The 21,554-nt window shown below is 34.6% G+C and overlaps 2 protein-coding genes across 2 annotated transcripts; both read left to right on the top strand.

Annotated features, from left to right (window-relative positions):
- Positions 1 to 445: 445 nt before the first annotated feature.
- LOC102665799 (uncharacterized) lies at positions 446 to 751 on the top strand. The gene has a single exon (XM_006584143.1). The coding sequence runs from the start codon at positions 446 to 448 to the stop codon at positions 749 to 751; it is 306 nt and encodes a 101-aa protein (XP_006584206.1).
- A 2,876-nt stretch (positions 752 to 3,627) lies between these two features.
- LOC100527581 (feruloyl CoA ortho-hydroxylase F6H1-3) lies at positions 3,628 to 6,332 on the top strand. Its single transcript, XM_003530041.3, has 2 exons — positions 3,628 to 4,202; positions 5,412 to 6,332. Exons 1-2 carry the CDS (start codon positions 3,718 to 3,720, stop codon positions 5,992 to 5,994), a joined length of 1,068 nt encoding a protein of 355 aa, XP_003530089.1. The 5' UTR covers positions 3,628 to 3,717; the 3' UTR covers positions 5,995 to 6,332.
- Positions 6,333 to 21,554: the final 15,222 nt, after the last annotated feature.

The following is a 21,554-nucleotide window of genomic DNA, read 5'->3' as shown; positions in this document are numbered from 1 at the left end:
CACTAATTTATCAATCAAGAATTTGAAGATGCAAATAGGCCAATTAGCTAAGCAAATGGCTGAAAGACCCACTAAAACCTTTGTGACCAATACTAAGAAGAATCCCAAGGAGGAGTGCAAGGTAATTTTCACTAGGAGGGAAAATGTTGAGAAGAAAAAGAGAATTGAGGAGGATGTGAGTGATGAGGAAGGAGAAAAGAAAAAGAGAGAAAAGGGAGAAAAAGAAAAAAAAATAAAAGTAAGGAGAGTGGTGATGAGGTCTCAACCACTAAGACCAAGACCAAGAGCCAGTTAACTCGGGAGGCTAGAAAGGAGATACTCTCAGTCCCAGTGAAGAAAGTTTCATATCCCTTGGTGCCATCCAAGAAAAATGAGGAGCAATATTTTGCTCATTTTCTTGACATCTTCAATAAGCTAGAGATCACCATTCTTTTTAGAGAGGCAAATGCCTTCATATACCAAATTCCTGAAGAACTTCCTCAGAAAGAAAGGGAATTATATCAATAATGAGAGCATAGTGGTAGAGGGCAATTGCAGTCCAATGATTCAGAGGAAGCTACCACACAAGCTCAAAGATCCAGGAAACATGACTATCCCATGCTCCATTGGGGATGTGTCCATAGGGAAGACTCTCATTGACTTAGGAGCAAACATCATCTTGATGCCCTTGTCCATGTGCCAAAGAATCATAAATCTAAAGATAGTTCCTACAAGGATGACACTCCAGCTAGCAAACCGTTCCATTGCATAACTATTCGGGGTATTTGAAGACGTCTTGGTCAAAGTCCACCAACTCACTTTTCCGGTGGACTTTGTAATCATGGATGTTGAAGAAGATGCTGAGATCCCCTTGATTCTGGGTCGGCCATTCATTCTGACTGCAACTTGTGTTGTGGACATAGGGAATGTCAACTTGGAGATGAGTGTGGTGGACCAGAAAACTACCTTCAGCTTGTTTGAGGTGATTGAGCATCCCAATGATAGCAAGACTTGTTTTAAGGAGGAGGAAATTTAGCAAAAAGCTAACCTTGTTGGGGGGGGGCACCTGAGTTCTGCGTTTCTAGAAGAAGTTGAAGTCAAGCCAGTTGTGAGTCCTGCAGACTCTTTTAGTGTCTTCCTGGGGTCAAAACAGGTTAGGACCCGAGCCACTCCAGACATTCCACCAACGGCCCCTCTACCAGATGTCTCTCTTCTACCTACCGGCCAAACTTCTCTGTCTTCTTCTTAGCCGAAGTAGTTCCTCCCTATACTGCATAGCCTCCACCACGACTAATACCTACTGATACAGAGCCTCTACCATCTCTCCCTCCAGAAGCGGTGATGACACTAGAGGCATTCCTAGCCCAGGTTGCTTGGCCAAGATTCCAACTTCCTTTTATTAGAGGGGGGGGGGGGGTGACACCCCTGGTGTTACTGATGATGATGTCACAAATGCCGAAGCTGATGATGATTATGTTGCGGACATCAGTGATGCTCATAGAGCTTGGGATCCAGGGCCCACATAGGATTGAGGCCCATTTTGGCCAAGATTTTTTTTCTTTATTTTTCTTTTCTTTTATTTCTCTTTTTCTTTATTTTAATTTCAACAGTTAATTCTAGTAGTTTAATTTTAGTCATTGAATAAAAAAATTGCATGATAGAGACATAGGAAATTAGTAATGGGTTGTGACTTGTTCTGGATAAATTGATGCATGAGATACTGTGTACTGATGAGATAATTGTCCAAGTCCTGATTCTTATGAGTAGGCGTTATTGTGAAGTAATGAAGTATGAATCGAAAAACAAGAATGAAGAGGTTAGAAAGTCTGAACGGAAATCATGATATAGTAAGCTAAGCACTTCATAAATGTTCAATGAAATGTGTGATCTTATAACTATGAGAGAATGATTGTCTTTAATTTCCTGATTTTGCATGATTCTGAGATTGTTTGAGTACATACACTTGAATTTAAGTGTGAGGAAATTTCACTCACATGACCCTTGATATTCATGTTTCAGCTTACAATTTATAGAGTACAAAGCATAAGAGAGAGAAAGGGGAAAAAGACAGCCTAGCCTAGTCTATGTGACAGCCTAGTCTAGTATATGTCTGCTGACTTCTAAAACAAGGAAAAAATATTTAGTAATGATGCATACAAATCTAATTTAGAAACCCCAAAAGATATTCAACACTCCCCTCAAGCTGGAGCATATAGATCATATGCACCAAGCTTGGAACAAATAGACTGAATCCTAGGTCCTCGCAATGACTTAGTCAAAATATTTGCTGGCTGATCATTAGAGCTAATGAATTCAGTGATAATTTCTTTGGACAATAGCTTCTCCCGAATGAAATGACAGTCAATTTCTATGTGTTTGGTTCTCTCATGAAAGACTGGATTTGAAGCAATATGGAGAGCGGCTTGGTTATCACAATATAACTTCATCTGCCCAACTTCACAGAATCTCAATTCTTGAAGTAGTTGTTTGATCCACATAAGTTCACATGTAGCCATGGCCATAGATCTATATTCAGCCTCTGCACTGGATCGGGCAACAACAATTTGCTTCTTGCTCTTCCAAGAGATAGCATTCCCTCTAATGGAAACACAATATCCATTGAAGAAATGACTGAATAATAGATAAGGGGAAAAAAGAAGAAAAATGGGTGAAAATAAAATGAAAATATAATTAATTGTTTAGTTGAAGAAAAATAAAATAAAATAGAGGAGAACTATTTAAATTAATGTTGCTTGGTTGCTTGGTAGGTAAGAAAAAAATAATATTGAATAAAAACATAATAATAATAATAATAATATTATTATTATAATAGTAGAAGAAGAATAAAAGGAGATGGATAGCATGACCGATTATGCAACACATTATGTGGATACATTTAATGGAGAGGAAAGAATATTTGTATGGCTTATAGTATACCAGTACATGAAACAAGGAGCATTTCTACTCAAGTCCACTCACTTTAGCGTGAAATTTTTTTCTAGTGAGACTATATATATATATATATAACTTTTCTCATCTTTTACTTAAACCAAACCACAGTAAATCTCTCACTTCTACTCTCTTTACTCCTTTTTTCCCTCAACCAAACACTTTAAATGTGGACTAGTGCTAATAACCCATTCCTTTCAACATTCTCTCCTGTTGATCAAAATTTGTCAAAAATTATAAAATTATAGATAAAATGAATTAAATTGGAATAAGATTGACATTTTTTTAAAATAAATTTTAACTAATAATATAAAGCTTATTAGAAAGAGGTTTTTTTAGCAGTGTATTGGAATTTAGAAAGCGTGTGTTAACAACATTTCTTATTATTACAATTAAATGGGATGAATGACTTTGTGCTTAAATATTTTCCCCCCTTACGTATACATATGTTGCATGCCCCACGGTGGTCTATTGTTAATTAATTACATATTAACCTAGTATTGCGTTTTATATATATATCTCCACGACATTACATGCATCATGCGGGCTTTCTAGGTATATTAGCAAAATTACATGTATCTTGTCATTTGAGTTGGTAAGGCAATTAAAACATTAAGGCAAGTTATCCACGTATGCAATGGAAACATTTTTTTATATTTATTTCCAACTATATATTGCATATAAATAGTTGTGCCCGGCATGAATTTCCCAAGAACCAAGTTAAGCAAAAAAATCTCAATTAGCAACACCTAAACCTCTAAGCTATATCCACTCAATCAAGCAATTAACATGGCACCAACCTTAATCCCCTCAGATCTCACTGAATTTGTGATGCTTCAAGGGAATGGAGTAAAGGGCCTCTCTGAAATGGGCCTAAAGAGCCTCCCAAGTCAATATGTCCAACCTTTGGAAGAGAGGGTGATCAATGTTGTACCTCAAGAGTCCATTCCCATCATTGACATGTCCAATTGGGATGACCCAAAAGTACAAGATGCAATTTGTGATGCAGCTGAGAAGTGGGGCTTCTTCCAAATCATCAACCATGGGGTGCCCCTTGAAGTATTGGACAGTGTCAAGGATGCAACTTATAGGTTTTATGGGCTGCCACCTAAGGAAAAAGTTAAGTACACAAAAGAGAATTCTTCAACAAAGCATGTGAGGTATGGGTCTAGCTTTAGCCCTGAAGCAGAGAAGGCCCTAGAGTGGAAGGATTATCTAAGCCTCTTTTATGTTTCTGAGGATGAGGCTGCAGCAACATGGCCCCCTGCATGCAGGTAAAATTAAATCTCAACCTTGTTTCAATTAAATAACAATATCAAAGTACAATTTTTTTTTTAAAAATATAAACAAAAATTATTTACTCTACTCATATTATAAATCAAAATACAAAAATTAGCCTCACTCTCCCTTGTCTTTTAATTAGACATTCTTATGATTTTCTTCCTTCTTTATTTTGGATGTACATTTCACAAATTATTCTTGCAACTAATTTTTCTTTCTTTCTAATATTTCAAACTGCTCTCTTTTTTATACTTGGTATTCTTAACTGTTCATCTCTTTCGACATACTTTCTTTCGTTTCTATCTCTAAATTAAATTTTAATATTTTTTAAAGAAATTCTCAATATTTAAAAAATATTATATCGCAATTTATATAAAATATAATTTTTATATATCCACATCCCAAAGATATTTATTTGTTATGAATTTTAGTTATATATTAATTTGTATATATTACATAGTTTTTTATTATAAATTTTAATTTTGTAATAACAAACATTTATCATATGTAATGTACTGGCTAAAATATTATATGTTCAATATTCTCTTAAAAATATTCTGGTCTTAATTTGTAATTTCAACTTTAGTGTTGCTCGTGATATTGACTTATATATCTAACGAGTAGTAGTACTTATTGTATTAACTTTTTGTTTTGTTCACCCCTTGTGTTCCCCTTTAATGAAATTAGTTTGCTTGTCTGTAAAATGAAGGTTGTTCGTGAGAACAAAACTCCTTTTACGAAAGAGTTAAGAAACTTATCATTTTATATATATATATATATATATATATATATATATATATATATATATATATATATATATATATATATATATATATATATAATGGTTAAGGATTGAAGTATCACTCCTTTCTTTTTATATTCTATAGAGTAAGTTAATCCATTAAAAAGTCAACTGGTGACAAAAGATAAAGATGTTTAAATAGTAAGAGGATATATACTTCATAAGTTCAAAACTTAGAATAAAAATATTTTTATTTACAAATAAGTTAATACTGACAAAAATTAATTTACTAACACTCCTCCTTTTTTTACAAAAGCATAATTCATTTCCTATTGCACCAAACATTTTGTATTGTTTACCCAATTGAATTGCCATGTTTATTATTTTGAATGGAAGTTTATATAGCAATTAAAGAGAGAAACATGTAAACAAATTTGATTGGATGACACTTAATTTGTAGGAATGAAGCGCTGGAATACATGAAGAGATCTGAAATCTTGATCAAACAACTTTTAAATGTGTTAATGAAGAGGCTAAATGTGAGTGAAATTGATGAGACAAATGAATCATTATTTATGGGTTCAAAGAGGATCAACCTCAACTATTATCCTGTTTGCCCAAATCATGATCTAACGGTAGCAATAGGGCGACACTCTGATGTCTCAACACTAACTGTTCTCCTTCAAGATGAAACTGGTGGCCTCTACGTCCGAGCACCGAACCACCACGGCTGGATTCATGTACCACCGGTCTCCGGTGCTATAGTGATCAATATAGGTGATGCACTCCAAGTAATGAGCAATGGGAGATACAAGAGTATTGAGCATCGTGTGTCAGCCAATGGAAGCAAGACTAGGGTTTCAGTGCCTATTTTTGTGAACCCTAGACCCTCAGATGTTATTGGCCCTTTGCCTCAAGTGCTTGCTAGTGGAGAGAAGGCCCTGTATAAAAATGTGTTGTATTCGGATTATGTGAAGCATTTCTTCAGGAAAGCTCATGATGGAAAGTTGACAGTTGAATATGCCAAGATATGCCAAGTTTAATTCCTTTGGGATTTGGGAGGTACTATGGTAATGCACTTATTTGAAGTTATTTAATTATGATATGAAGCAAATTATATATTCAAGCTCTTCAACATTATATAGCTTATGTTGAATATAGTTTAGAAGTATGCGTGTTCACAATAAATTGGCTTTGAATATTAGTTTTACATTGGGCTGGTGAAAATCCCTTAAGTCGAGGTTTATTTGTGTTATAAACCAACTTCTAAAGTTCATTTGCTATTTTTTTTAATCATTTCAATGTACTTTACAACTATTATACAGATGCTTGTGAGTAGAATTGCTAATTTTTTTTATAAAATATTATAAGAGATACTAGTACACACTACTAAAAAAAGTGTGTTTTACGTCGGTTGTCAATTGTCGTCATAAGCAATGTCGTAGAATGTTCACATCTATGATGATGGTTTCTAAAAACTCTTCTTAGAAAAATGACAATTCTAAGACGATTTTCAGATAAAATAACCATCTTAAAATGATGACATTCTAAGATAGTCTTAGGATGTATTTTTAAAAAAATAAAAATGAAAAAATTGATAATTCTAAGACGGTTTTTGATAGAATCGTCTTAAAATGATTTTTTTTATAAAAAATTAAAATAAATTAAAGATTCTAAGATGATTTTTCAAAAAATCATCTTAGAATATTTTTTTTAACAAAAACAATTTATAAATAAATTGATCATTTTAAGACAATTTTTAGGAAAACCTTCTTAAAATATAGACATTCTAAAACGATTTTTTATAAAACCGTCTTAGAATGTCTTTTTTTAAAAAAAATTAAAATTTTCAAAACTTTTAAAATAATGAATTTCATAAAAATCTTATTTTTTTCCATAAAAATCAACATTAAAATAATAATAAGAATAATTAATTAATGCATGACACTAAAATTTTAAAAATGTATAACATAATTATTTACAATACATTACAAAAATGCATCTGCAAATAGTATGTAAAATGTATCTCAACAAATAATATTACTATTCTTATGGTCATTCATTTCACATCATAAGTTTCATAAATGCTGAAATAATAATAATAATTGTCAAAAGCACTCAGACATCTTTATCCTATATTGAAACTAATAGATCAAACATGATTAAAATCCAAAGCATAAATAAGGCAAGATAACTTATGGTTATTAGCCCAAACATAATATAAATTGTACTGGGACACCAAAGCTTGGGCATTATATAAAGACGGGTCATGATCCATTGAGGACACTTATCTCCATAAAAGTAAATTGTAAATCAAAAGACAAAGGCTTGTTTAGGAAATTTGAATAAAAAAATATCTTGATTAACTTGAAAAAGTGGTGGCCAATTATCAAAACATGCAAAGTGTATATTAACTAAAAAAGGTCACAAGTACTGAAATAATAATAATATGATGTAGATTGGAGTACTAATAAACTTTAACTATTACTATTGGTGAGTTTGGCTTCTCTGTTGTCTACTACCCCGCAGCAACATCCCAACCTTTTATTATTAACTATAACTATAAAAATATTCTTGCAGCAACTTTAAGTATTATAATGGAGATTATATATAATTAACTATAATGACACATAATTTAGTTGTTGCACTCAATAAAAAGATAGCAGTAAAAAATAAACATGATAAGGGATTTGACTTGATAAATAAGAGACAAAACTAAAAGATCAATTGATCCAACATTTATGCTCTTAAAAATAGTACCAGTAAACAAATATGACTAGTTATTTTCCTATATTCAGCATTTTTATGTTCCCAACCTCCAAAATGCGCATACAATTGATCCATTGTTATAACAATCTTTGTGGCCTAGCTTCCTACACATCCCATTATTATGGCATCCCATTATTATGGCAGGATGTGTTGTATAATAAATAAAAATAATAATTAGTTAAAAGCAATTGAGATCCATTTAACACACCTTAGCAAACATTTCCAAGCTCTTAATCATTTCAGAAGCAAAGAGATCTCATGTTTCTTGTATATAACTCAATAAATCTGAAAGTTGACAAACTTGCAACTTGTAATTTTCAATTAGCTGACGTCTTGTTTGGATCCATAGTTGATGCTTAGATCATCAGGTGCAAAGCTGACAAATTGCAACTTGTAATTTGCAATTAGCTGACAGCTTGCAACCCTTTTGTTTTCCATTCACCATCACTAGCCTAGTCTTACCAGTCTTGTGCCACCGGGTTTCTGCACCTTGCAAGTCGTATTCATTTTGAATCTTTCTCCTCTTTCTTATCCCAGTTGTGTAAGCCTTTGAAGGTCTATGGAAGAAGTTCTTGCTCAACCCATCTCTTGTTAGTCCTGTTAGATGCATATATGAATAACCACCCAACCCAAAATCAAAGTTAGGTAGACTGAGGTGAACTGAAAAATAAAACCCTTATGATGTCTCACATATCTCTAGTTAAACCAAGAAATTAAGGGAGGTGATTTGAATTTTTTTTTTCCAACATATTTTCACAGTGTATAGCTCACATTAGGATGGGTATAACAAATACCATCTTCTCCTTCAATAGTAGGAATGAGCTTGTCTATCAAATTAAGACGGTGAAGCAACAACCTTTAATTAAAAAAATATAATACTCAAACTCACGCATTTTCTATCTCTGTTGATGAAACCAGATGCCTTCAAATACTATTTGAACTCCCTTTTTAAGGAACAATCCACAACTTAGCATGTCTGAGGTTGTTCTCTATATTAAAAGAGCCGATTGAGATCCATCAAAACATAAAACTCTAAAAAACGATCAACAAATTAAGGAACTTGGATGCAAAAAGGCCAGAATAACAATAATAATATGGTTAATAATTTTCGTGACCTTTTAAGAACTATATACGTATTAAGAAATTATATATATATATATACTTGAGCAGATGCTGATCCGGTTGAGGAAACTAGCTAGACAACAATATATGTGAACAAACGAAAAATATCTTGAATATAGACAAAAAATAATGATGGAAAATATTAGCCTCCTAGCATATACACAACCATTAAAGAGACGAAAATCAGTCATAAAGAGAAAAAATCAATCCTAATGATGGGATCTTTGGTGGACTCCTAATCAAAATCAAAATCAAAACAAGCAATTTAATCAACAAACAGAATAAACTGAATATCTAAGAACCAAAACAAATTACAAGATTAAGAATTTACTTGTTGATGAAAGTGGATGCATTGGAGCATAAGAACAACACCGCTAGAGCAAGGATCAGGAAGTGACAAACCAAAGTGAGTGTTGATAAGGAGATATGAGAAAATGATTATTCGTTTAAAATCCAACATCTTTCAACAAAATTCCTAATCATCTTAAGACTATATGTAGATCAGCCAGTGGCAAAATACCATAAAATGATTATAAACATAATTTAGCAATTAACTTAGACAACAAGGCAATTGAAATACTAAAGAAATCTTGCTTACCTGTTTCATCCTGCGCATCTCATACTCTTATAAAAAATGACTGGATTCTTCACTTTGCTAGAAATAATCACTGCCAAGATGTCCCTCTGAGGTTTGGAATGAAAGAGAGTCAGTATTGAAACTTAATTCAAATGTATTTAATATAAGCAATGCCAATGACCTGATGAATCAAACTTGATATGCGATTGAGATGAGGTAGCGGTCCATCCTGCAGTTTGAACAATAGCACCATAAATACCATTTGGTATTACTTGGATTCTCTCTGGCAATGTCAGAACAAGAACCTATTGAACAACCATGTCCTCTTTTGTGAGACCATTAACCTACTAATGATAGTTTTAGATTTTGAAATGCAATCAAAACCTTGATTCTATGATTGCTAGTCAAAGATAACATAGAACAAAAAGACACAAGCAAATTGAAGCAGATTAAAAAGTCTTCCTTTTTTTGAAAAATATATTTAAATAGCATTGGTTTTTATATGCACCCTTTTTAGGGAAACACAATCTTTTAGTGATTTGTTTGGTTTAGTAATGTAAAGGAACATGGTTTTAAATTATTTTGTTTTAGCATGTATTAGTTAAAGGCTTGTTCTTAATATGATAAAAGTGAAGAAATAGAGAACTCAAATGTTCACCTTCTTGTGCATCCGTTTTTGTAGTTTAGGAAGCTCATCCATGAGTCTACCTTTGGTGCGACGAACCTCTGCATTCAAAGCTGCAACAAAAGCCCTGGTCTTCTACGTGGAAGCAACCTCCAATTTCTGAATTCAAGTAAACAACACATCAATGTTATTTTCAACAACAAAAGCAATTAGGGTTTGAATTAGAGAGTGAAAAGAAAGAGTCTCATTCTAACAGGTTTTAGGTTAGGGTGATAAAGTCTAACATATTCGTGCATCATGTGTTTAAGGTCATTGTCGTTGGTGACATAGATGAGGGCGTTGAGGTCTTTGTCGGAGGGCTGGTACTTTAAGGTGAGGTCCTGTGGCAGGGAGTCGTAGAGGGTGACGACCTTGAAGAGGAAGGCAGGGAACTTAACGGAGTGGTCGACAGCGAGGATCTTGGTGTCATCACCAACATAGGAGAGTTGATTGTCGTGTTTTTGTTCTCTTGCTCATCCCTCGACAACGGGTTCTCGAAGTCGATCTCACGCGAGCGCGGGGAGGAGTAGCCGGAGTCAGAGTACCATGACAGCAAGAGAAGTTTAAGGATTTAGGGATTTTGGCATGAGATCGAGCTCGAATTTCATAAATGTGAGAACTGGGGAGTGCTTCAGTCAATTTTTTAAATTTTCATACATGCACAACAATGATGGTTTTAGTAAAAACCGTCTTTAATATTGTTCCAACTAAGACGGTCTTCATTAAAATTGTCTTAAATTTAAGACAACATGTTCACTTATTTAACAAAATATCATATATAATTTTTTATAGACGGTTATGATACAACTATCATTGTTTTAGTGTCGTAAAAAGTTGTTTTTATAGTAGTGACAACCTCATTGCTAACATTTTTACTTCATTGCAACATTAATTGAAAATAAACCATAATATAAAAGTTAAAAACAACAACTTTTATATAATGTACAAGGTAATATTCTTTCTCACGTTATATATAGAGAACAATTATTAGAAGAACCTAATAATGGAACAATTTTAAAATGTTGTCCAAGAATATTTTTTCCTACCAACCACCGTTAGTGCTTTTGGTTTTCTGGTGAAATCTCGAGATGTTCCTATAAGTTTTGATCTTTTGGGTCAACTATGAGACTAATCTTAATTTGAGGATTAGTTGTACATAAAGCTCACCATCCTTCCTCGAGTGTATTTTACATGAATTGAACTTAGGTCTTTTCCCATAAACTTAGTGTGTATTATCAATTGAGTTACACTCATTGGATAAGAATATTCAATTTTGAATTAACCTTTTTTGCACCAATTAAAAAAATATTTTTAAAAAATAAAACTAAAAACATGAATCAATGACCTATGAGCTGCCAATTTGACCACTCACCACCCAAATTATATATCTCCTTCATTATCACTCTCAAATCGTACATATGTCACGTCAATCTTCTAAGAGATTAATTACATATAACTTTTGCAAATGATTGAAGATTTGGACTCCAAATTTAATTATAAGAAGAAGAAAAATCTCTTTTCATGCTAATTAAAAAAATTATTTAATAACATTTAATTGCACCCATCTCAATTAAGAAATAAATTATTTTTCTAAATTTTCATTCAATAAAATTTGACATCAAGAAAAAGAATGAGTAATTAGAATTAAAACTCCTATTGAATAATGTGTATTTTAGAGATAGACTCACCATAATTTCAAAATTTATGCTTCTACCCTTCGTCTCGTTGGTCTCCAATGGCTTTAAGTTGTTTTCGAGATTCACACCATAATGTTTTTTCGCTCCATCATCCCTTATATCTTTTCCATGTTTACCTTCAAGATTAGTTCGAATTTGAATTTGGAGACCCCTTAACGTATTTTTCCATCTCTATTGTTGTTTAACATCTGCACTGACCCAAGGGTGGTATCCATCTTTTGGTTAATACCCACGCACTGGATCAAGGATCGAAGCCTTCTCCCCCCTTGTTTTGTCATTTCTCTACCACCTCATCGTGCTCTTCCCCGGACCTCCGACCATCTTCGAAATACATACGTATATCATCAGAGCATTATGAATTAGAGGAAATACAGTCCATTCTAATGATATTGCCTTTTGAATCATCCCCCAGTGCAAATTTGTCTTTCCTCTATAGCCCACAACAACATTGCTTGACTTGAGATATGGTTTCCTTCATCACCCTAACCCTAACGATTCACCCATTGCTCTTAATCCTTTTGTGAAAATTTATCGATTGTTTCTAAGAGAGCTACACCAATATATAGGCAACATCCACCTTGTCCCTATCCTTTATCTCCTTGGCCAAATCAAAAAATTGTCCAAAGCTTCCAACAACCTGTAGAAGCTATCAACTCCCAACAATTTAATGGAATCCTTGAACATAAGACCCACGCTAGTCTTCATCTCGAGGGGCTTGGAGACTTATGAGGAAGGTGGTGGAAAGTAACAAGTTTGAAGGGGTCAAAGTGGGAAGGAAAAACTTGGAGATTTCTTTGCTATAATTTATAGATGACACTCTTTTTTGGAATTCCTTCCATTGAGAACATCTTAACCTTAAAGAGTGTCTTAAGATGTTTTGAATTGGCAGTTGGCATGGAGGTAAATTTCTAAAATAGTAAGATTCTAGGAGTGACCTTAGATGACCTCACTATTGGAAGATTGGCCAATGTGCTAAATTGTAGTTCTATGTCTATTATTTTCTCCTACTTGGGCCTATCGGTGGGGGCTAGTCCTAAAGAGAAGAATCATAGGCTCTTGTGGTAGCTAAAGTCTCTTTGTGGAAAAATAAATATCTTTCTTTTGGTGGTCATATTTGTTTCATTAGGTTGGCTTTCTAATCTTTTTTTTTTTTGTATTTCTTGTCCTTTTTAAAAATTGTCAAGGTTTTTTCTCTTAAAATTTTCTTTAGGATGAGGAAGTAAGGAAAATGGTGTGGGTAAGGTGGGAAAGAGTATGCCTTCCAAAAGAAGGGTGAGTTGAGAATAAAGTATATTGAACATTTAGTAAGACTTTTTTTGGGAAAATGGGGGTGAAGAATGTTGGTAGAAAAATTGTTTTTGTGTTAGTGTTGAGGGTGAAATATGGTAATTTGGAGAGACATATGCTTAGAGGTGTGTACCAATGGGTCTATTTGGTGGAAGGATTTGAAGAGAGTTTGTCAAATGGGAGGTATAGATGGTTGGTTTAAAAACAATTTAAGGAGGAAGGTTGGTAGGGGTGATAATCTTAAATTTTGGGACTATTATTGGGCGAGGAAGTTCAATTAAAAACAAAGTTCCAATGTTAACTCTGACCAAAAGGAAGCTAGCATTAGAAGTATAAGGAAGTGGAGGTATGAGAGTTGGATTTGGTCTTTGTAGTGAAGGTGCGCTGCTTTCTCTAGGAGGATGGTTGGGTTTGGGTGGAGGGTGATTCTACAGGATACACCGTCAAAAAGGTTTATTGTTGCTTAACTCATTCCCAAGAGGGGATTCAACATCATGCAAAATTGGATATTTGGAAATGGATTTGGCGAATAAAAGCACCATCGAATGTACTAGGTTTCTGTTGGAAATTATTAATGAATAAGATTCAAACAAAATCCAATCTATTCACTTTATGTTTTGTTGTAATTTCTCCTATACTATTTGGATATGTTTGTATCAATGGCTTTTAGTGTAGACAGTCTTACCAAAATTTTCAATATTCACTTTATGAAACATGGGATGGGCTTGGGAAGTAAGTCAACAAAACGGGCATGACAAACGGTTTAGGCAACAACTGTTTGGATTATATGGAGCAAAGTTACGAAAATCGGTCTGGTCATTGACTCAGTTGAAGTAGTGGGTCAATGGGTCAGTGGTCCAACCACTAGGCCAGTAATTGACCTAGTTTGACCCGGTATATATTAAAAAAATTTAAAATTATATATGTATCCATTATATATTAGTATATAACTAACATTATTTGATTAAGAAAAGTTCATTCATACTCTAAAATTCAAAATAACAATTGAAGTATTAAAGTTGATAACACAAGTCCACAAATAATAATTCAATAACACAATTACACAAGTCTCGGGTTATTTTTGGAGTGTTTTGAAGTGTTTCTTTTGTAACAGGTTTTAAAAATCGGTCCGATTCGCTAGGTTTACTTATGCCACCGGGTCCTGGTCCGACTAGCCGAGTTGGACCGGGTTTTTAAACTATGATATGGAGGCACATAAACAATATTGTTTTTAATGAGGAAGTGTTGGACATTGAGAAGGTTATTGATAAGATTATTCATGAATTGTGGGCATGAATGAAAGCTAAGATCAAAGTGATAAAGGTTAAGAAAGCAAGAGAAGCCTTAAACCAAATGGAGACAACTTGATTGAAGCAAACCCACTATTTTGAAGGATTGGAGGTCAAATTGGTCAACTACTTAATTCAACTTGAGGAATAAAGAAGATGGACTAATTTGCAAGAAAAGGCCCAACAAGATATATGATTTAGCTTTAGTTTTATAAAGTTGTAATATTTAGTAAGACATAACAAAAGTAGTTGTTGGTTAGCATGCAAATTAATAAGCCATTAACTTGAGTTAATTTATGCCATTATAGGAGTCACATTACGAGTAGGGACTTTTGGTTTGCCTTTGTACTCCTATATGTATTTCACAAAGTTATGAATGAAATAAGAACTTAGATATTGAAATTTGAGATTATCCTTGTGCCATGTGATATATCCTTGCACCTCAATCAATAATATTGACTACACCAATTATCTTTATTCTCTATATGATATCAATTTAGCCTATAGCTTCACAGCCTTTTCCTATGGCTTCCGCCCATACAACCTCTCTTGTGGAACTTACCACTGCCTCTAACCTTCTGATTAAACTCAGTGCAAACAATTACCACACTTGGAATACACAAATTACTCATATCCTACAGGCCCATGATCTCTATGGCAAACGATATCAACCTTCTCATCATGCCTCATCAAATTGCACAAATTCCTCCTCCTTCGGAGACAATAGTCAAGGCTCCAAACAACCAAATTCCTCCTCATCAAATTGGCAGTATTGTGATCGTAAGGGACACACGGCCAAAACATGTTATTGCCTACATGACTTTCCTATTGATCATCCTCGTCATCAAGCCAACCTTGCTCATCATGAGGATCCATCAGATATCTCTTGGCTTCTTGACTTTGGAGTCTCTCACCATGTGACCAATGACATCAGTCATCTCTCTATTTCCAATTACTACACTGGTCAGGATCAGCTTCACATTGCCAATGGTAATGGTCTTTCCATTCAACATCATGGCTCAATTGAATTCAACATCATCCCTCTTCGTCTTTCCAATATACTACATGTTCCATTTGTCACTCAAAATCTCATTTATGTTTCTCAATTATGTCAAACTAACTCTGAGTCTGTTGAATTTTCCCTTGGCATTTTGAGGTAAAGAGCCTGACAATGGGAGTGGTTCTTCTACAAGGAAAGACTGAAGATCAGGTGTACAAGTTGCAATCTTCTTTGTCTCCTCTAACAATTCACCATGTCCATAGTCGTCTCTCAATAAAATTGTGGCATCAGTGTCTTGGTCACCCTTACCTTCAAGCCCTAAAGCAAATCCTTCCTTCCAAATCTGTCCCAACATCTCTCACATGTTTAAATTGTCTATCCAATAAAAGTCACCAGCTTCCATTTTCAAGTCAACGTTATCTAGCAATAAACCGCTTGAAATGATCTTTTCTAATGTGTGGGGTCCTACCTCAATTGAATCAATAAATGGACATTTTTATTATGTTATTTTATCGATCATTTCTCAAAATATGTATGGCTATATTCAACTAAGTTAAAATTCCATGTTTCCATAATCTTGCCTACCTTAAAATCATTAGTCGAAAACCAATTTAAAAGCCAAATTAAGACTCTATATAGTGACAATGGAAGCAAGTTTATTAAACTTAGACCCTTCCTTCAAAAACATGGAACATCTCACTTAACCACTCCACCATACACCCCTCAACATAATGGCTCATCTGAATGCAAACACCGTCACCTAGTTGAAACTGCCAGTACCCTCCCACACCATGCTTCACTACCATTACCATTTTGGTCATATGCCTTACAAACTACTGCTTACCTTATAAATTATATGCCCACACTAGTACTTAAAATGAAATCCCCATTTGAAATTTTATTTTAAGAACCCACCAAAGTACTCCAAATTACGTGTCTTTGGTTGTCTTTGTTTCCCATGGCTAGCACCATAACCACCAACAAGCTTCAATCCAAATCCCAACCCTGTATCTTTATTGGATATAGCAAAGTGCTTACCTCTATTTTCATCCACTCTCACAAAAGACCTACACCTTACGTCATGTTTATTTCGTAGAAAACACATTTCCTTACTCCACAACAACAACCATGTCACTCTTCCCCCAATCTTAATTCCCATCCATCAATCTCCTCATCTAGTTTTCCTAATCTTCCGTAGCCAATAACCATCGTTCACACTATGCCAACCAATCCTCAATTTCCGCACATAATTGATACAGATAAATTTTCTCAAACAATTGATGCGAATCAAATCTCGCAACAATCCACCAATCCTATTCCTTTATTCCAATGTTCCATCGACCAACCTTCACCATCCAATGCAAATCAACATTTAAATCCCACAATTGAAGTTAATGTCCCAAATTCCCACGACAATCTCCAGCGTCATCATTACATGGCCATAACAATTCCATTAATTCCCATTCACACCCCCCACAACATATCTTCAACCCCAAAATACAACTTCAATTTTTGAAACTCAAATGCCCTTAAATCCTACTAATATTGAGTCACCAGATTGCAACTTGCACATCTCTTCCTCTAATAATTTTCTTGCTGAAGAATCACAACCACATCCCACCCATCCAATGGTAACCCGATCCTGAAATATAATTTTTAAACCGAAACAAATCCATGTAGCTTCAAAATTTCCAATACTAGAACCAGTTAAGCCCTCATGCCTCACTAAGGCTCTCAAAATTCCTGAATGGAAAGTTGTCATGTCAGACAAATTCACAACATTCTTGGCTAATGGAACATGGACTCTAGTTCCAAAACAAAATCACTTCAATATCATTGGTAGTAAATGGGTTTACCACATCAAACGCAACACAAATGGCTCCATTGCTCGTTACAAGGTACGCTTAGTGGCCAAATGGTTTCATCAACGTCCAGGGATTAACTATATTGATACATTCATTCAGTCATCAAGCCACATGTGATCAAGTTGGTTCTATGAGTGTCTCTCTCCAAATGTTGGCCTCTTATTCAAATGGATGTCAATAATGCCTTTCTTCATGGAAATATTGAGGAGGACATATACATGTCTCAACCACCAGGATTTATTCATCCTCAACTCCTTGATCATGTTTGCAAGTTTCAAAAAGCACTCTATGGCCTTAAACAGGCTCCTCGAGACAGGTTTCAAGCTTTGAAACAATGCATGATTAGCATTGGATTCACAAACTCCAAGTTTGATGCATCTCTATTTGTTTACAAGCATGACCTCGTGTTGGCCTACTTTCTTGTTTATGTTGATGATCTTCTGCTCACAGGTAATGATCCTAAATTCATTCAAGTCCTCTCTTGCAGCTAAGTTCTCTCTCATAGACCTTGGAGAACCTAGTCATTTTCTTGGGCTTGAGTTGGTCCCTACACAGAATGGTCTCTTCCTCACCCACTACTACAAAAATAGCTTTTTACAACATCCATTCTACAACGGTTGTATGAGAACCGCTTTAGAAAGTGGCACGGTGGCATTTTTGTAATTATTGTAAGGATTAGAGCATTTTACGACATACATTCTAAGACGGTTATTGAAAACCGCCTTAGAATGTTATATATAATTAAATTTACGGCGGGTTTTAGTAAAAACCTGTCGTAATTCGAAAAAAAAAAAGCAAACGCACAGCAGCGTCCTCCCACATTCTCCTTTCGCATTGAACCCTAACTAGTTCTTGAACCTTCCTCAGCTGACCCTCTCACTCTCACGCTCTCATACTGATTCGCTCACTCGCTCCAAGTCCTGCTCCCGCCCCGCCACCTCCGACCTTGCTCCCTCCCCCGCCGCCGCTCCTGCGTCGTCCGCCCCCGCAGCACCCTCTCCGATCTCTTCACCCGCGATGACACCAGGAAAACAAAACATTCTCACTCTACGTGTACAAAGCCTTCACAGCACGTGAGGAAGGAGGTCTTGGAAAGAAGGGAGGGAGTGGGAGAGGAGGGTGAGATCGTGGTCAGTGAGGGACATTCGTTTGAGGTGGAGTTTGTTGAGGGAGGAGTGGTAATATTGGGAGAGTGCGGTGACCCAGGGGGTGAAGTAGGCCCCCATTTCAGGGGCATGAGGTCGAAGTCAACGAAGCATGGCTCGCCCTTGATGGTCATGGACCGGACGCGGGGGAATCGGCTGGTGGTGCTACGGGGGGATACGGCGTAGCAGTTTCCGATGAAGAGCTTTGTGCGGGTGAGGGCCTCGGCGCGGTAGCAGGACATGCAGACCAGTGAGGCGGCATTGCAGTCATGCCGGGAGGTAAGGAAGTGGAGCACGCTTTCCAGGACGTTCTCCAGGACCTGGTCCGGCAGAGGGGAGAGGTAATAAGTAAGTTTTGCTATTTTCCCTCTTTGAATTTCAGATGCCTTTAAAGTAGCAACCTCTTTAGTCATTTTGTTTACCTTTATTCTGTTTTACAATTTTTTTGTTTACCTTTTCTTCTACGCAAATGTTTGCTTGATACATGTTTTTGCTTCCATTCAATCTATGACTTTCACAAGGTTTGAAGAGCTGACTGCAACCTATGAAAGTGGAGAGTTACATCCTGGTTACCTTAAACTAGCATTGGCAAAGTCGTTGAATAAAATTCTGGAGGTGATGATTTATGATTATGTTTGTGTTGTATTTTTGCTTCCAGGTTTTAAAAGCACAATTTCAATTATGTATACTAGGTTGTAGTGTTATTAGTTTTGCATTGAAACAGGGCATTAGAAGGCTAAAGAGATATTGAAAAGGGTCAAGATGAGCTTTGTTTCAAATTAGTAAAATACATATAACAATCACTTGGGTTGGGTTTTTTACACTCTAAATTTGTTTTTGTTTGCAAGCTTACAGAGTCACCAAGTAATATGTTGATTAAGGACTTCAAGCTAATTTCTTTCTTTGCCAATCAGCCGTAGAATTTTCACGTTGAGATTATGCACTTTTGGACTTATGAAATGTGAATTGACTTGATTTATGTTTGCTTACTTTTTATGTAGTTATGCTTTTTCTTTGCATATAGAATTTTTCCCAACTATGCAAATGAAGCCAAACCCTCAATGTTCAAATGTAGCTTGTTTGGAAAGACAAGTAAGTTGTTTATGTTTGAAAAATTTTAAAATAATGGCAGGAAAGTCGTTTACAAATTACAACCATGTCCTAATTACACAATTTTGATGTCATCAATTAATTCATTGTTCCTTCCAACTATGAAATTATACATGTTATGCAGGAAGAGTACATGCTTGCAAAACCAGCAAGAGATGCTGCAGCCAAAGCAAAAATGGAAGTTGAAGCACCATCAACTGAGGAAGTGCCACTTCATGAAGAAATTGAATGGAATATAAGGTGTTTAATGATCTTGTTCTTGTTCATTTGCATGTGTGTGAGAGAAGATTCAAAACACTTATCAGTTGAAATAGATTTAATCCCTGATTTACTTGGTTGCAATCATTTATGCAAAGGACCAAATAGCACGGTTATCAGCTTGGAGTATCCTTGTGCACTGTGACTCCTATCAGCTTGCTCTTGGGACTATATGCTCCGCTCTGCTCATAAGGTGTGTTGATGTAACCTTTTTCTTTTTTTAATAGCCGTGCTTATTTGTTTACTTATTTGGTCCCTCTTGATGAAAAAAAATATTTGCATTCCATGGGTCAAGTAGGTGGGTAGCAGGAGACTTTGCTAGGAATGGGCCATGAGATACATTCCCAATCCACTCACTTGAAGTTATCGATAGCTAACAAGTGAGATCTATTGTCTCTATAATAATTAATGAATTAATTAATATATTCAAGATTATAAAGTTAATTTCATTAATATTTTTTTATACTTTATTTATATTTTCAATTTTGAATTCTTAGGACTAACATAGTTAAGAATTTAAGATAATAATATGTTGTCTAAAATTATTAGAATACAATAGAGATATCTCATTTTGACACATTTTTATTGGACATTTTTACCTTTGATTTTTATTAAGTAATTGCTATATAATTAACTGCTCACTGTGGAAAAATAGAAATAATTATTTATTATTTTACTTTTATCATAAAAATTAATGATTATTTTTTCACTATAAAATTAATCCAAACAATACGGTTGATTTTTACTATCAAAATGAATTCCTATATTTGATTCATGCACATCATATTGATAGGCTTGTTTGCATAATATTTAATAATTAAAGTAGCAGGCTCAATTAACCCTGGAGAAGCTGCTTCTCCTGCCAGTCCTGGAGAAACTGTTGAAGTTTTGGGTAAATTTCCTATCTTTTGTCATCAATCTTGTTTGCCTCATCTGCACGTCTTTTTTTATCTTATTGCTCGTGTGATAAATTCAACAAAGCTTCTTTCTTTCTGCACTGAGTTTATTTCTTTAATTCTAATTTTGAGTTAATGGCAGTAATTAGTAAAGAAACATGTTTCTTTTTTAAATATTAATTACTATAACTATTTTAATGGAGTAATTTTCTTGTTTTACACAAAAGCATTTATCTTTATCAGCTCAATAAAATTAAATAACTTTAAATTTTATTTAGAACCACTGTATTTTTAGAACCGTAAAGTTAAACACATTTTAAAACTATTTTGTAATGTAAAGTTAAAGTTATAATTAGAATTGGGCCACGTATCCATGAATATAACAACCACTATTCACCCTGAACATTAAGTCCATGTTCCATATAGTTGCTCCAAAGTCCAATAGTTGATGGCACAAAATGTTTTTGTGGTGCATGTAAGTTATCGTTTTTAAATTTTTGGTTTCTCCAAATTTATTTTTCTAATCTTAATCTTTATATGTTGGCATTTTTCTAATTTAGTTGTTTTAAAATTTCGATTTTTTATTTACAGTTCCAAAAGTTTTTAAATTTTCAATGTAAGTTATCGTTTTTAAATTTCAATGTAAGTTTATTTTGATGGAAAATAGAGTTTTCTTAAAATTAACTCTTGTAAACGCACATGGGAAGATTTAAGTTGAGTTATCGACATATCGTAAAGTGTGCAGCGAAATTAATCAAATTAGGTGCTTGTCCTTTGTGATATCTGTCTATCCTTTGTGATACCTGCAGCGAAATTTTTCTTATTAATCAAAATTTTAAAATAGAAATATCATACGCTATACGCGGATTACTATCAAGTTTACTACCTAAGTTGAAATAATAGTGACTTGATACAAATTTCTTG

This window comes from Glycine max, chromosome 7, assembly GCF_000004515.6.
Source record: "Glycine max cultivar Williams 82 chromosome 7, Glycine_max_v4.0, whole genome shotgun sequence".
NCBI lineage: Eukaryota > Viridiplantae > Streptophyta > Magnoliopsida > Fabales > Fabaceae > Glycine > Glycine max.
The sequence above is the reverse complement of the archived record's forward strand: the minus strand, read 5'-3'. Positions and strand labels throughout refer to the sequence as shown.